The 13,614-nt window shown below is 36.3% G+C and overlaps 1 protein-coding gene across 1 annotated transcript in view; it reads right to left on the bottom strand.

Moving 5' to 3' along the window:
* FYB2 (FYN binding protein 2) overlaps positions 1–13,614 on the bottom strand; it is a 122,484-nt gene that overhangs the window by 52,922 nt on the left and 55,948 nt on the right. The window contains exon 6 of the mRNA XM_032303005.1: positions 3,061–3,161. Within this exon, the coding sequence (XP_032158896.1) occupies positions 3,061–3,161 (101 nt within the window). The remainder of the gene's footprint in view (positions 1–3,060; positions 3,162–13,614) is intronic.

The following is a 13,614-nucleotide window of genomic DNA, read 5'->3' as shown; positions in this document are numbered from 1 at the left end:
AGGGCTTGTTTTTGCTCCCCATTTGTCCTACTTACTGCTGGGTAGTTGTGAAAGTCCTGATTCTCCAATGAGTCTTCTCTAATAACAGACCAACAGAGAAGAGAAGGGTACTTTTGTTGGGTGGGAGACAGGAATACAAGCTCCTCATGCGGTCTTCATTATAAGTGGAGTTTTGTTACTCCTGGAAGGGCTGAAAGTCTAAGTTTCTGACATAGCTTTCTCTGCACCACCTCAGCCAAGGGGCTGGAGTACATAACTGCAGCCTGATAAGGGTGGGTGTTTAGGATCCTCACTGATCACTGGCTGGTGGGGTAGAGCCATAGTTTTTACTGTGATGTTTGGCTAGAACAGAACAGTTATTGTCTAAGGCTTTTTGTTTTTCTAGACTGCCCCTTTTCTGGTTCTTAGCCTAGAGAGAACAGTCTTTTGCTGGAGATGTTTCTGTTTGTACCCACTGGTGTTTCTGGATTGCCAGCTTCTTTGGCTCCAAGTCTAGGATATATGAGACAAGAAGAAAACCCAAGGAACTCACCTATTCTTACTTGGGTTTCTAGGTCTCTAGCTGCTATACCTTCTTATTTCTAACTTTTCAGAATCTCCCAGTTTTCTTGTGTTTGTTTCACATATGATATCCGACAGTTTTAGTTGTACTTAGCAGAAGGAATAAGGAAGAATATACATGTTCCATCTTTCCAGAAGCAGAATTCCACTTGAATTTAAATGTATTGTTTTATCAAACTCTCAGAACAAAGCCATGAAGGTGATATTATACCCACTTTTCAGATGAAGACACTGAGGTTCAGATGTTATTCATCTAGTAAGTGGTATAAAGATAATTGGAAGATAAATGAAGAAGGAGTCAAGTGAATAAATACAAGTGGGGGGAAAATAGCTCAACCCTTTCTTGTTTGTTTGTTGTTTTTGTTTTTTCTAACTGCATCTTGATCCTTTAAAGAGGAAGAAGGAAAGGGGTGGGGACATGTGGCAGGATCCTTTTGATCCCAGACTGTAGTACTTCAGTTTCTTTAGCCCTGGTAGGTCTATTCCTATATCCCACCAAGATGTTCTCTCTGGCAAGGGACATCCTCACCACCCTCACCTGTCTCCCACCTTCCTCCCTTTCCACTACTCCATGCTCTCTTACTCTCAATTGCATCAGTGGCTTATTTTCTGAGCCCTTTCTCTTTCAGCCAAAGACACTTGCCTCTTTATGAAGTACCCAAAGAATCCCTCAGTGAAAGACAAGAGAGGCTTGAGTTAGTGGCTCCTTCTTTGGGTACCTTAGGTGATTTTCCCTGGCAGGCCACTTTGAGCATTTATGGCCTGGGAAGAACAAATACAGGACTCTGGTCCAGCTTCCCACTTTTAATCCACAGCTTCATCCTACATGGAAAGGGGCCTTGCATAGGTCCAAATCCCAAGCACACCACCCCGCATGAACTGCTCTCTCTGCAGCCCATTCTGTCCTGGGACTTAGAGAAGAGACCCAAGCATGACTTGGGAGGAGCATTCTGGGGGTCTCCTGTATCCAGAAAGGGAAGGTATAGGCTCCAACAAGGGCATCTAAATAGCCCTATGAGGCCTTTGCAGAAAGACATGCAGTTGGAATTTAGTCCAAATAGGGACCATGGCCTTTCTATTCAAAGGCTGGTTTATAAACCAGCAGCATCAGCACTACCAGGGAAGTTGTTAGAAATTGAGACTCTCAGGCCCAACCACACAGCTACTGAACCAGAATATGTTAAGCAAGATCCCCAGATGATTTGTATTTTAAGTGTTAGAATTTGAGAAATCATATTCTGATGCAGGTGCCTAGATGCTCCAAGATTGGAACAATGTTGCCTTATGGGGGTAAGAAGGAACAGGAGTTGCTTGTCTTATGACTAGTATTTTATAAGCCATATGGGAGAATCTAGACTTTGCCTAGTCTAAGAGAAAGAGAGAGGGAGATTTTCCAGTAGTTCTTCAACCCTTTATTGCCTTGGGAAGGGGAGGGAAATTTCAATGGATCCTAACTCCTACCTCACAAATCTTTTATGTATGTATTCTCAGACAAATGACTTCTCCCACACTCTTCTGCTTTTTCTCCATACAATAAAGAAAATAAATCAGGTGATCTCTCTCTAACCCTCCCTCCAGGGAAGCAAAGCATCCTTGAATGGGAAGCAGCATAAAATGGTGAAAACAGCATTCATCTTAGCGGCAGTCTGAGCCTATTTCTTATTATGTCTTTACCATATATTCCTCGTCTGACCTTGTACAACTCAACATCTCTGGTCCTCAGTTTCTTGTCTCAAAAAGTGGGCTAATAAAAGCTGTATCAGCAGGGATGCACACACAGAACCTACTACTGAACTGTGACCCATAGCATATGTTCACAAAATACTAATATTTATTCCAGCACAAATGTTCATGCCTTTTGTAGAGAACCAGCTGATCCTATAGGCAGAACAAAGACACAGAAACTGTAGAAATGTTATGAGTCCCTGCTTCTTCATTTTCTTACCTGACAGGGTTTCTTTTCTTCATAGAAAGGTCTGAGCTTTGTCGGTAATACCAGAGGCGGGAAGATTTAGCTCTGAACCAGTGGTCAGATCCATTAAATGAATTCTCTGCTCCTATTCAGACTAAACAGAGGGACCTAATTCTCATAGTCTGTTATCTCCCTCTCCACACACGGAGTTACCAGGGGAGTTCAAGAAAGACACCACAAGAAGAGAGATGAAGTTTCTATAGGAGAAGGAAGAAAAATGGATTATCGTATCTTGATTTTCCCTCCCACATATCTACAGAAAGCAAGGCATCTAAGTAGATTGGTGAAGGAGAGAATAGAAGTGGTAGAGAGAAGGCAGCACTAGGAGTTGTGAGATAGCATTGATGCCCAACTGGATTTATTTATATTTTTAAGAGACCAGGCAGGGGAACAAAAAAAAGAAATGAGATGGTAGAGCAGCATGGCTTTGAATTTTTAAACTTATAGTTAGCTAGAGGGAAAATACCATTTTTGCCACATTTTCATTCCACACAGGGTTACAATATTAATTGGCTTAGCAGACTTACAATCAGCAATTTCTTTTGCGGTGCACAGGTTAATGGAGTTGCCAGAGTGTTTCAGATATGAAATTGTTGCCTCATAATTATGTGGCTCTTCAAATTCAGCACTGAGAAGCATGGAGAAAAAGGTTACTTAAAATAAAACATTGCTTTAAACATATTTTAAAACTTTTTGTATTTTTTCTTCATTAGAGAAGTAATATATCTGACAAATATGGTGATTTAAACAGATATGGAAGACATTGCCCCTACTCTAAACATATAGAAATTCTGAAAAATACAACAACACAAAGAATTATATGAAAAATACATAACTCATCTAGAAATCAATAAAGTCTCCAGGTGCCAGATATAGGGAGGAAAACAAAACTAAACATGTAAGTAAGAATTACATGCAAAGGAAAAGTGAGACAGATAAAGAAAAATCTTAATGACTGGATGGCTGAGGATTTACTTTGAGTCAGGAGTTAATTCTGAGCCACAGGCCTCATCTGAATGGGAAGCTAGAACCAAGCTATCAGCATAAAGTTCAGAGTCATAAAATGCCATTTGATCTGTAAAACAAACTGTAAAAGATATGTGTACACTTTCCCAGAGAATAACAGGGAAGCTTAGTATACAGCTATGATTGCTGGAGCTAAAAGAATCACCCATGAGAAATCAGGAACTTGAAAGCCAAGTATAGGTGAGGCTCTATATATACACTGTGTATTTCAGAGACACAGAGACAAAATGGTGCTTGTAATCTAACCACTGTAAAGTAAATCTGAAATCATTCTGTAAAGCTGCTTCTACAACCCAAGACATGTACAGTAGGCAAAAGAAACAATTTCCACTTAAAACAAGCTTATACTAAAAAAAGAAAAGCAAACCACATAAAGATGAGCTACCACACATAGTCAGATGATATAACAGAATGAAAGGATTCAGTAACAGAATGACATGAAAGTGACTTTAAAATAACTATTTTTTAAATGTTCAAAGAATGAAATCCATTAGGTAAAAAACAAAACAAACAAACAAAAAACACTTTCAAGAATGTGAAAAAAGAACATAGATTTAGGGACAAGAGAAAGGAGTACAGAAATCATTAGTTCTTATAATAAAGAAATTTAATGTAGAGGTTGAAAAAGAGATTAGACACAGCAGAAGAGAGAATATGGGAATTACTTAGATCTAAGGAAGACACCCAGAATGTAGCATGGAGAAATGAAGAGATGCAAAATATTAAAAGAGAAGTTAACAGTGGGGAAGACAGACAGGGCTCTCAACAGCTCAGTGACCAAACCTTGGGGGTGTGCTCACAATAGGGAAAGTGGGTCATTTCAACAAGCTGGTTTGAAGGCAATCACAGCTCAGATACAACAGTGAGGCCCACACATCCCATAAGGGGGGCACCCCTGGAATGCCTGGTTCTTGTGACCCAGAAGGATTGTGCTACAGGACATGATTGGACCTGTTGTACACAAGGCCACTACTTTTAAGACCAGGATATGTAGCTGACCTCCTTAATATACAGAGGCAAACACAGGAAGTTAGATAAAATGAGACAGAGAAATATGTCTCAGATGTAAGAATAAGACAAAAATCACAGCAAAAGAGCTAAATGAAACTGAGATAAACAGTATATCGGATAAAGAATTCAAAGTAATGGTCATAAAGACATTCATTGGACTTGAGAAAAGAGTGGATGGTCTCAGTGAGAACTTCAATAAAGAGGTAAAATATATATAAAAAAAGACCAGTCAAAGATGAAGAATTCAATAACTGAACTGCATGAGAAATATATGAGAGGAGGGACATCTGGGTTGCTTAAATGTCTGACTCTTGATTTCAGCTCAGGTCATGATCTCAGGATTGTGAGATTGAGCCCCACAGTGGACTTCACACTGGGCACAGAGCCTACTTAGGATTCCCTCTCTCCCGCTCCCTCTGTCCTTCACCTCCTTAAAAAATACATGAGAGGAAATCCACAACAGATTAGAGGACATAGAAGAAAAGATCAGCAATCTGTAAGAGAGGGTGGATAGAAAGCACCCAAGCTGCATGGCAAAAAGAAAAAAAAAATTAAAAATGGGAATAGATTAAGGAAACTCACTGCCATAATCCATTACAAAAACATTCACATTACAGGGGTCCCAGAAGGAGTAGGAAAGAGAAAAGGAGAGGCAAAAACTGATTTGAAGAAATAATAGCTGCAAACTTCCTAAATCTGGGGAAGTATACAGAAATCCAGATCCAGAAGGCAAAGAGAGACTCTAGCAAAATTAACCCAAGGAAGTCTACACCAAGACACATAATAGTTAAAGTGGCAAAAAGTGATGATAAAGAGAGAATTTTAAAGGCAACAAGAGAAAAGATTTACATACAAGGGAAACCCCATAAGGTTATTAGCTGATTTTCCAGCAGGTATTTTAAAGGACAAAAAAAATGAGATGATATATCAAACTACTGAAGAAAAAAAAATCCTGCAACCAAAAATAACATACCCATCAAGGTTCTCATTCAGAATAGGAGAGGCAAAAAATTTCTCAAACAAAAGTTAAAGTTTGTCACCACTAAACCAGATTTATAAGAAATATTAAAGGGAATACTTTCAGAGCAAAGAAAAGGCCATGAATAGAACAAAATCGTTAATGGAAAAAAGTTCACAGATAAAAGCAACATAGAGTGAAGGTAGTAGATTAATCACTGATAAAGCCAATATGGAGATTAAAACGCAAAAGTAGTAAAATCAATTATATCTACAAATAATAATCAAGAATACACAAAATAGATGTAAAATATGATATCATATACAAAAAACATGGAATGGGAGTAAAAATTTAGTGCTTTTAGAATGTGTTTAAACTTCAGTGACCATCAACTTAATAAAGACTTATATATACATAAGATGTTATATATGAACCCAATGGTAACCACTAATAAAAAAACCTTTAACGCATAAAAAAAGAAAGGAATTCAAGTAAATTGAATTAGATTAAGTTTAATTTAATAAATAAACTAAATAAATTTTAATAAAGACATCAAACTAAATAAAGACATCAAACCGCAGGAGAAGAGTAAGAGAAGAAATAGGGAACAAAGAATTACACATACACACAGAAACCAATTAACACAATGACAGTAAGTACATACCTATCAATAATTACTTTAAATGTAAATAGACCAAATGCTTTGATCAAAAGACACAGGTTGACTGAATGGATATAGAAATAAACCCATGTATATACTGCCTATAAGAGATTCATTTCAGTTCTAAAGCCACATACAGGCTGAAAGTGAAGGTCTAGAAAACAAATACCATTTAAATGAAAGTGGAGAAAAAAAAAGAAGCCAGGGCCACAATACTTATATGAGACAAAATAAACTTTAAAACAAAGACTAGCAAAAGACAAAGAAAGGCACTACATAATGATAAAGGATCAACCCAACAAGAAGATATAACAATTATAAATATCTATGCAATATAACATTGTATGTTAACTATACTGGAATTAAAATTTAAGACAATAAAAAATAATCTGTGCACCCAACATTGGAGCACTTAAATAAATAAAGCAAATATTAACAGACTTAAATGTAGAAATTGAGAGTAATACAATATTAGGGGACTTCAGCATCCACTTGCATCAATGGATAAATCCTACAGACCGAAAATCAACAAGGAAATAGTAGTTTTGAAGCACATATTAGACCTAATGGACCTAAAAGATATATACGGAATATTCACCCAACAACAGGAGAATACACACTCTTTTCAAGTGCACATGGACCATTCTCTAGGACAGATCACAGTGGGCCACAAAAGAAGTCTCAATAAATTTAAGAAAACTGAAATCATACCAAGGATCTTTTTGAACCACAACAATATAAAACTACAAATCAATTTTAAGAAAAAATCTGGAAGGAACACAACTATAGGAGGCTATGTAATATGCTACTAAACACTGAATGAGTCAAACAAGAAATAAAGAAAAAAATTTTAAAAATACACGGCGATAAATGGAAATGAAACACAATGGTCCAAAATCTTTAGGATGCAGCAATAGAGGCCTACCTCTAGAAACAAGAAAAATCTGAAATAAATGACCTAACTTTACACCCGGAAATGGTAGGAAAACAACAAACAAAGCACAAAGCTAATAGAAGGAAGGAAATAATAAAGATTAGAGCAGAAATAAATGAACTTGAGACAAACAAACAAACACAATAAAAAAGACTGATGAAAGAAGAAGCCAGTTCTTCAAAATGATAAACAAAATTGATAAGCCTTTAGCCAAGTTTCACAAGAAAACTGGAGGAGTTAAGTAAATATAATCAGAAATGGAGGAGTAAGATCTGACAGTACAGAAATACAAAGGATGATAAGAGACCATTATGAACAATTTTATGACAAAAAATTGGACAACTAGAAGGAATGGATAAGGTCCTAGAGATATAAATTAGGATGAATTACAAAAGTTGAACAGGCTGATTACTAGTAATCAGTAATCAATATTGAATCAGTAATCAAAAAAGTCCCAAAAGGGGCACCTGGGTGGCTCAGTGGGTTAAAGCCTCTGCCTTTGGCTTGGGTCATGATCCCAGGGTCCTGGAATTGAGCCCCACATCGGGCTCTCTGCTCAGCGAGGAGCCTGCTTCCTCCTCTCTCTCTCTTTCTGCCTCTCTGCCTACTTGTAGATCTCTGTCTGTCAAATAAATAAATAAATAAATAAATAAATAAAAACTCCCAACAAACAAAAGTCTAAGATCAGATAGTTTCAGGGTAAATTCTACCAAATATTTAAAGAAGAGTTAGTATCTATTTTTCTCAAGCTATAACAAAAACACAGAAGAGAAAGTAAACTTCCAATTTCATTCTATGAAGTCAGCATGACTCTGATACCAAAACCAAACAAAGACACTACAAAAAAAGAAAACTATAGGCCCATATTTCTGATATGCCAAAAATACTCAACAAAATACTTACAAACCAAATTCAACAATACACTTTAAAAAAAAATCAAGATCAAGTAGGATTTATTCCAGGATGCAAGTGTGGTTCAATATTTGGAAATCAATCAGTATGATACATCACCTTAATAAGAGAAAGGATAAAAACCTTATGATCATTTCAACAGAAGCAAAATAAAAGGGCATTTGACAAAATACATCCCAAAAATAAGAAAAAAAACCCCATACATCTATTTACGACAAAAAAAATCTCGGGTTAACAGACCCGAACATATAAAGGCCACATATGAAAAACAGCTAACAGTATTTTCAAAAGTGAAAAACTGAAACTTTTCCTCTAAGATCAGGAAGAAGACAAAGATGTCTTCTTTAACTACGTTTATTCAACACAATACTGGAAATCCTAATCATAGCAATCAGGTAAGAAAAAGAAATAAAAGGCAATCTAAATTGGTAACAAAAGACTAAAACTGTAATTATTTGCAGAGGATATGATACTATATATAGAAAACCCAGAAAACTCCACCAAAAAACTATTCAAACTGATAAATGGGTCAGTGAAGTTGCAGGATACAAAATGAGTATACAGATATCTTTTGCATTTCTAGACACTAATAATGACATAGCAGAAAGAGAAATCAATAATTCCATTTACAATTGTACCAAAAAGAATAAGCCTAGGAATAAATTCAACCAAGGAGATGAAGACCTGTACCTGAAAACTATAAAACACTGATGAAAAAGATAGAAGATGAGACAAATGGAAAGATATACTATGCTCATAGGTTGGCAGAATTTATATTATTAAAATGTTCATACTATGCAAAGCAATCTAGATTCAATGCAATCTCTATCAAAAGACCAATAGTGTTTTTCATAGAATTAGGATAATTGTTTATAAATTAATATAATGCAGGTAAAATATTTATAGCACGTAAAATATGTAAATGATAAAATTTATATGGAATCATAACAGACCTCAAATAGCCAAAGCAATCTTAACAAGAATAAAGCTAAAGGTATCACAATCCCCAATTTCAAGATATACAATAAAGCTGTAATAATCAAGAAAATGTGGTGCTGGCACAAAATTAGACACCTAGATCAAGAGAACAAGATAGAAAGGCCAGAAATAAACCAATGCTTACATAGTCAGTTAATCTAGGATAAAGGAGGCAAGAATATACAATGGGGAAAAGATAATCTATTTAACAAATGGTGCTGGGAAAACTGGACAGCTGCATACAAAAGACTGAAACTGGACAACTTGCTCACAACATACACAAAAATAAACTCAAATGGATTAAAGACCTAAATGTGAGACCCGAAACCATAAAACTCCTAGAAGAAAACACGGACAGTATCCCTTTGATATTGGCCTTAGTGATATATTTATGGATAGGTCTCCTCAGGTAAGAGAAAAGCAAAAGTAAACTATGTTGCTGCATCAAAATAAAATGCTTTTGCACAACAAAGGAAACCATCAACAAAACAAAAAGGCTGAGAGAAATCAGGTAACGTGATGCCCCAAGTTTTATTTTTGTTTTTCAACATTTCCTTAGCGATTCGGGGTCTCTTCTGATTCCATACAAATTTTAGGATTATTTGCTCCAGCTCTTTGAAGAATACCGGTGGAATTTTGATCGGAATAGCATTAAAAGTATAGATTGCTCTAGGCAGTATAGACATTTTAACAATGTTTATTCTTCCGATCCAAGAGCATGGAATGGTCTTCCAAGCTTTACTACAAAGCTGTGATCACCAAGACAGCTTGGTACTGGCATAAAAACAGACACATAGACCAGTGGAACAGAGTAGAGAGCCCAGATATGGACCCTCAACTCTATGGTCAAATAATCTTCGACAAAACAGGAAAAAATATACAGTGGAAAAAAGACAGTCTCTTCAATAAATGGTGCTGGGAAAACTGGGCAGCTATATGTAGAAGAATGAAACTTGACCATTCTCTTACACCATACACAAAGATAAACTCAAAATGGATAAAAGACCTCAATGTGAGACAGGAATCCATCAGAATCCTAGAGGAGAACATAGGCAGTAATCTCTTCGATATCAGCCACAGCAACTTCTTTCAAGATATGTCTCCAAAGGCAAAGGAAACAAAGGCGAAGATGAACTTTTGGGACTTCATCAAAATCAAAAGTTTCTGCACAGCAAAGGAAACAGTCAAGAAAACAAAGAGGCAACCCACGGAATGGGAGAAGATATTTGTAAATGACAGTACAGACAAAAGGTTGATATCCAGGATCTATAATGAACTCCTCAAACTCAACACACGCAAAAAAGACAATCATATCAAAAAATGGGCAGAAGATATGGACAGACACTTCTCCCATAAAGACATACAAATGGCTATCAGACACATGAAAAAATGTTCATCATCACTAGCCATCAGGGAGATTCAAATTAAAACTACATTGAGATATCACCTTACACCAGTTAGAATGGCCAAAATTAGCAAGACAGCAAACAACATGTGTTGGAGAGAATGTGGAGAAAGGGGAACCCTCTTCCACTGTTGGTGGGAATGCAAGTTGGTGCAGCCTCTTTGGAGAACAGTATGGAGATTTCTCAAGAAATTAAAAATAGAACTTCCCGGGGCGCCTGGGTGGCTCAGTGGGTTAAGCCTCTGCCTTCGGCTCGGGTCATGATCCCAGGGTCCTGGGATCGAGTCCCGCATCAGGCTCTGTGCTCAGCAGGGAGCCTGCTTCCTTCTCGCGCTCTGATCTATGTCTGTCAAATAAATAAATTAAAAAAAAAAATAGAACTTCCCTATGACCCTGCCATTGCACTCCTGGGTATTTACCCCAAAGATACAGATGTAGTGAAAAGAAGGGCCATCTGTACCCCAATGTTTATAGCAGCAATGGCCACAGTCGCCAAACTGTGGAAAGAACCAAGATGCCCTTCAACGGATGAATGGATAAGGAAGATGTGGTCCATATATACTATGGAGTATTATGCCTCCATCAGAAAGGACGAATATCCAACTTTTGTAGCAACATGGACGGGACTGGAAGAGATTATGCTGAGTGAAATAAGTCAAGCAGAGAGAGTCAATTATCATATGGTTTCACTTATTTGTGGAGCATAACAAAAAGCATGGAGGACATGGGGAGTTAGAGAGAAGGGGGTTGGCGTAAATTGGAAGGGGAGGTGAATCACGAGAGACTATGGACTCTGAAAAATAATCTGAGGGGTTTGAAGTGGCGGGGGGGAGGTCAGGGTACCAGGTGGTGGGTATTATGGAGGGCATGGATTGCATGGAGCACTGGGTGTGGTGAAAAAATAATGATACTGCTATGCTGAAAATAAATAAATTTTTAAAAAAAGGCTGAGAGAAGATATTTGCAAATGACACATCTGATAAGGGTTAATATCCAAAATATATAAAAAGCTTATACACATCAACACTGAAAAAATAATCCAATTTAAAATTGGGCAGAGAGCGGTGCCTGGGTGGCTCAGTTGGTTAATCACTTCTCCTTAGAATAGGTCATGATCCCAGGGTCCTGGGATAGAGTCCTGCTGCTGGTCCCCCTGCTTCTGCTCTCTCATTTGTACTCTCTCTCTCTCAAACAAATAAATAAAGTTTAAAAAAAAAAATAGGCCAAGGACCTGGATAGACATTTTTTCAGAGAAGACATACAGATGGTCAACAGACATATGAAAAGATGTTCCACATCACTCATCATCAGGGAAATGCAAATTAAAACCATGATAATATATTACTTTACACCTGTCAGAATGGCTAGAACCAAAAAATCAAGAAATAACAAGTGCTTGCAAGGATGTAGAGAAAAAGGAAACCTCATGTACTGTTGGTAGAAATGTAAATTGGTATGATCAATGTGGAAAAAGGTATGGAGTTCCTTAAAAAAATTAAAAATAGAATTCCCAGACAATCCAGTAATTCCGCCACTAGGTATTTACTCAAGGAAAATGAAAACACTAATTTGAAAAGGTATACACACCCTTATGTTTATTGCAGTATTATTTAAAATAACCGAGTCATGAAAGCAGCTCAAGTGGATCAGTAGATGAATGGATAAAGAACAAGTGGTGTACATACACAATGGAACATTACTTACCTATAAAAAGGGAATGCAATCTTGCCATTTGTGGCAACATGGATGGACCCAGAGGGTATAATGCTAAATGAAATAAGTCAAAGACAAAGACAAATACCATATGATTTCACTTAAGTGTGGCATCTAAAAAACAAACAAATGTACAAGCAAAGAGGAAATGGACTCATAAATACAGAGAACTGGTGGTTACCAGAGGGATGGTTGGCAGGAAAATGGGTAAAACAGGTGAAAGGGATTAAGAGGTACAAACTTCCCGTTATAAATAAATAGGTCATGGAGATGAAAAGTACAGCACAGGAAATATAGTTAATAATATTGTAATAACAGTATGGTGAGTGAATAACATAGAATTGTTGAATCAGTATATTGTGTACCTGAAACTAATAAGACATTGTGTATTCATGATATTTTAATTAAAAAAAGAAATGGTGATCAAATAAATTAATAAAGCTCTTGGTAAATATAAGTACATATCAACTGTAAAAATGACTAACTTGTAGAAGTTTAAAAATAAGATAGAATTTAAAATATTAAATAATAATATGAAAGATAGTGGGAGAGGGCTGTAACTGTTATTCTCACAGCTTTGTATCATTTAAGAGCAAGAGAAAGATTTTGACTAACATTAGACGTAGTTAATTGGATGTCAAAATTTAACTGTAACCACTAAAAAGAATAAAAATAGAGTGTTTAACTTCTCAGCTGGTAGAAGAAAACTATGGACTGAGAAAACTTAAAGAAGGCAGAAAAGGAAAAAACATACATGTAAAAAAATTTATAATATATTTAAAACATAAAGTATGATAAAAATTCAAATAGATCAAGAATCACAATAAATTTAGATGGATTACTTTAATAAAATAGTATCTGCATGTTGTTAAAATCTAGCTCATGCTGCCAAAAAGCACCAAGCAAACCAAAGCTCCTTTATAAATGAATGGAAAAAGAGATGCAAACAAAATACTAAACAAAAGAAATCTTAGGTCAGTTTATTAATATTAGACCATATTTCAGCATGACTGATCAAGAAAATGAGAGGAGGTACACACATGTGTGCATATATACACATGCACACAAATATAGATAAGGAAGACAACAAAACTGGACATAGATTTACATTTTCAGAAAAACCTAAGAAAATGTTACGATGAGCTTTCTGCTAATAAATTTGAAAATTTGGAATGTCCCTCAGTAAAGGAATACATGAAATGTGTTATGTTCATATAAAACTGGCAAACTTATAAATATAAAATTACCCTAGCAATTAAAGAACTACATACAAAGGCTGATAGGCCAATAAAACATTAATGAGCCTGAATCAGTAGTATATACATCTCCTCTCCCTCCCACTTACCTTCACACTCAATCTATCCCTCTCTTTCTCCTCCACCAAATAGTTTAATGGGCAGGTTTGAATAAGTAGTTTCAGAGAACAGAAAAAGAGAAAAGCTACCCTACTATTTTAAGAGGGCAGTATGATTTTGATATGAAA

This window comes from Mustela erminea, chromosome 10, assembly GCF_009829155.1.
Source record: "Mustela erminea isolate mMusErm1 chromosome 10, mMusErm1.Pri, whole genome shotgun sequence".
Lineage (NCBI taxonomy): Eukaryota > Metazoa > Chordata > Mammalia > Carnivora > Mustelidae > Mustela > Mustela erminea.
The sequence above is the reverse complement of the archived record's forward strand: the minus strand, read 5'-3'. Positions and strand labels throughout refer to the sequence as shown.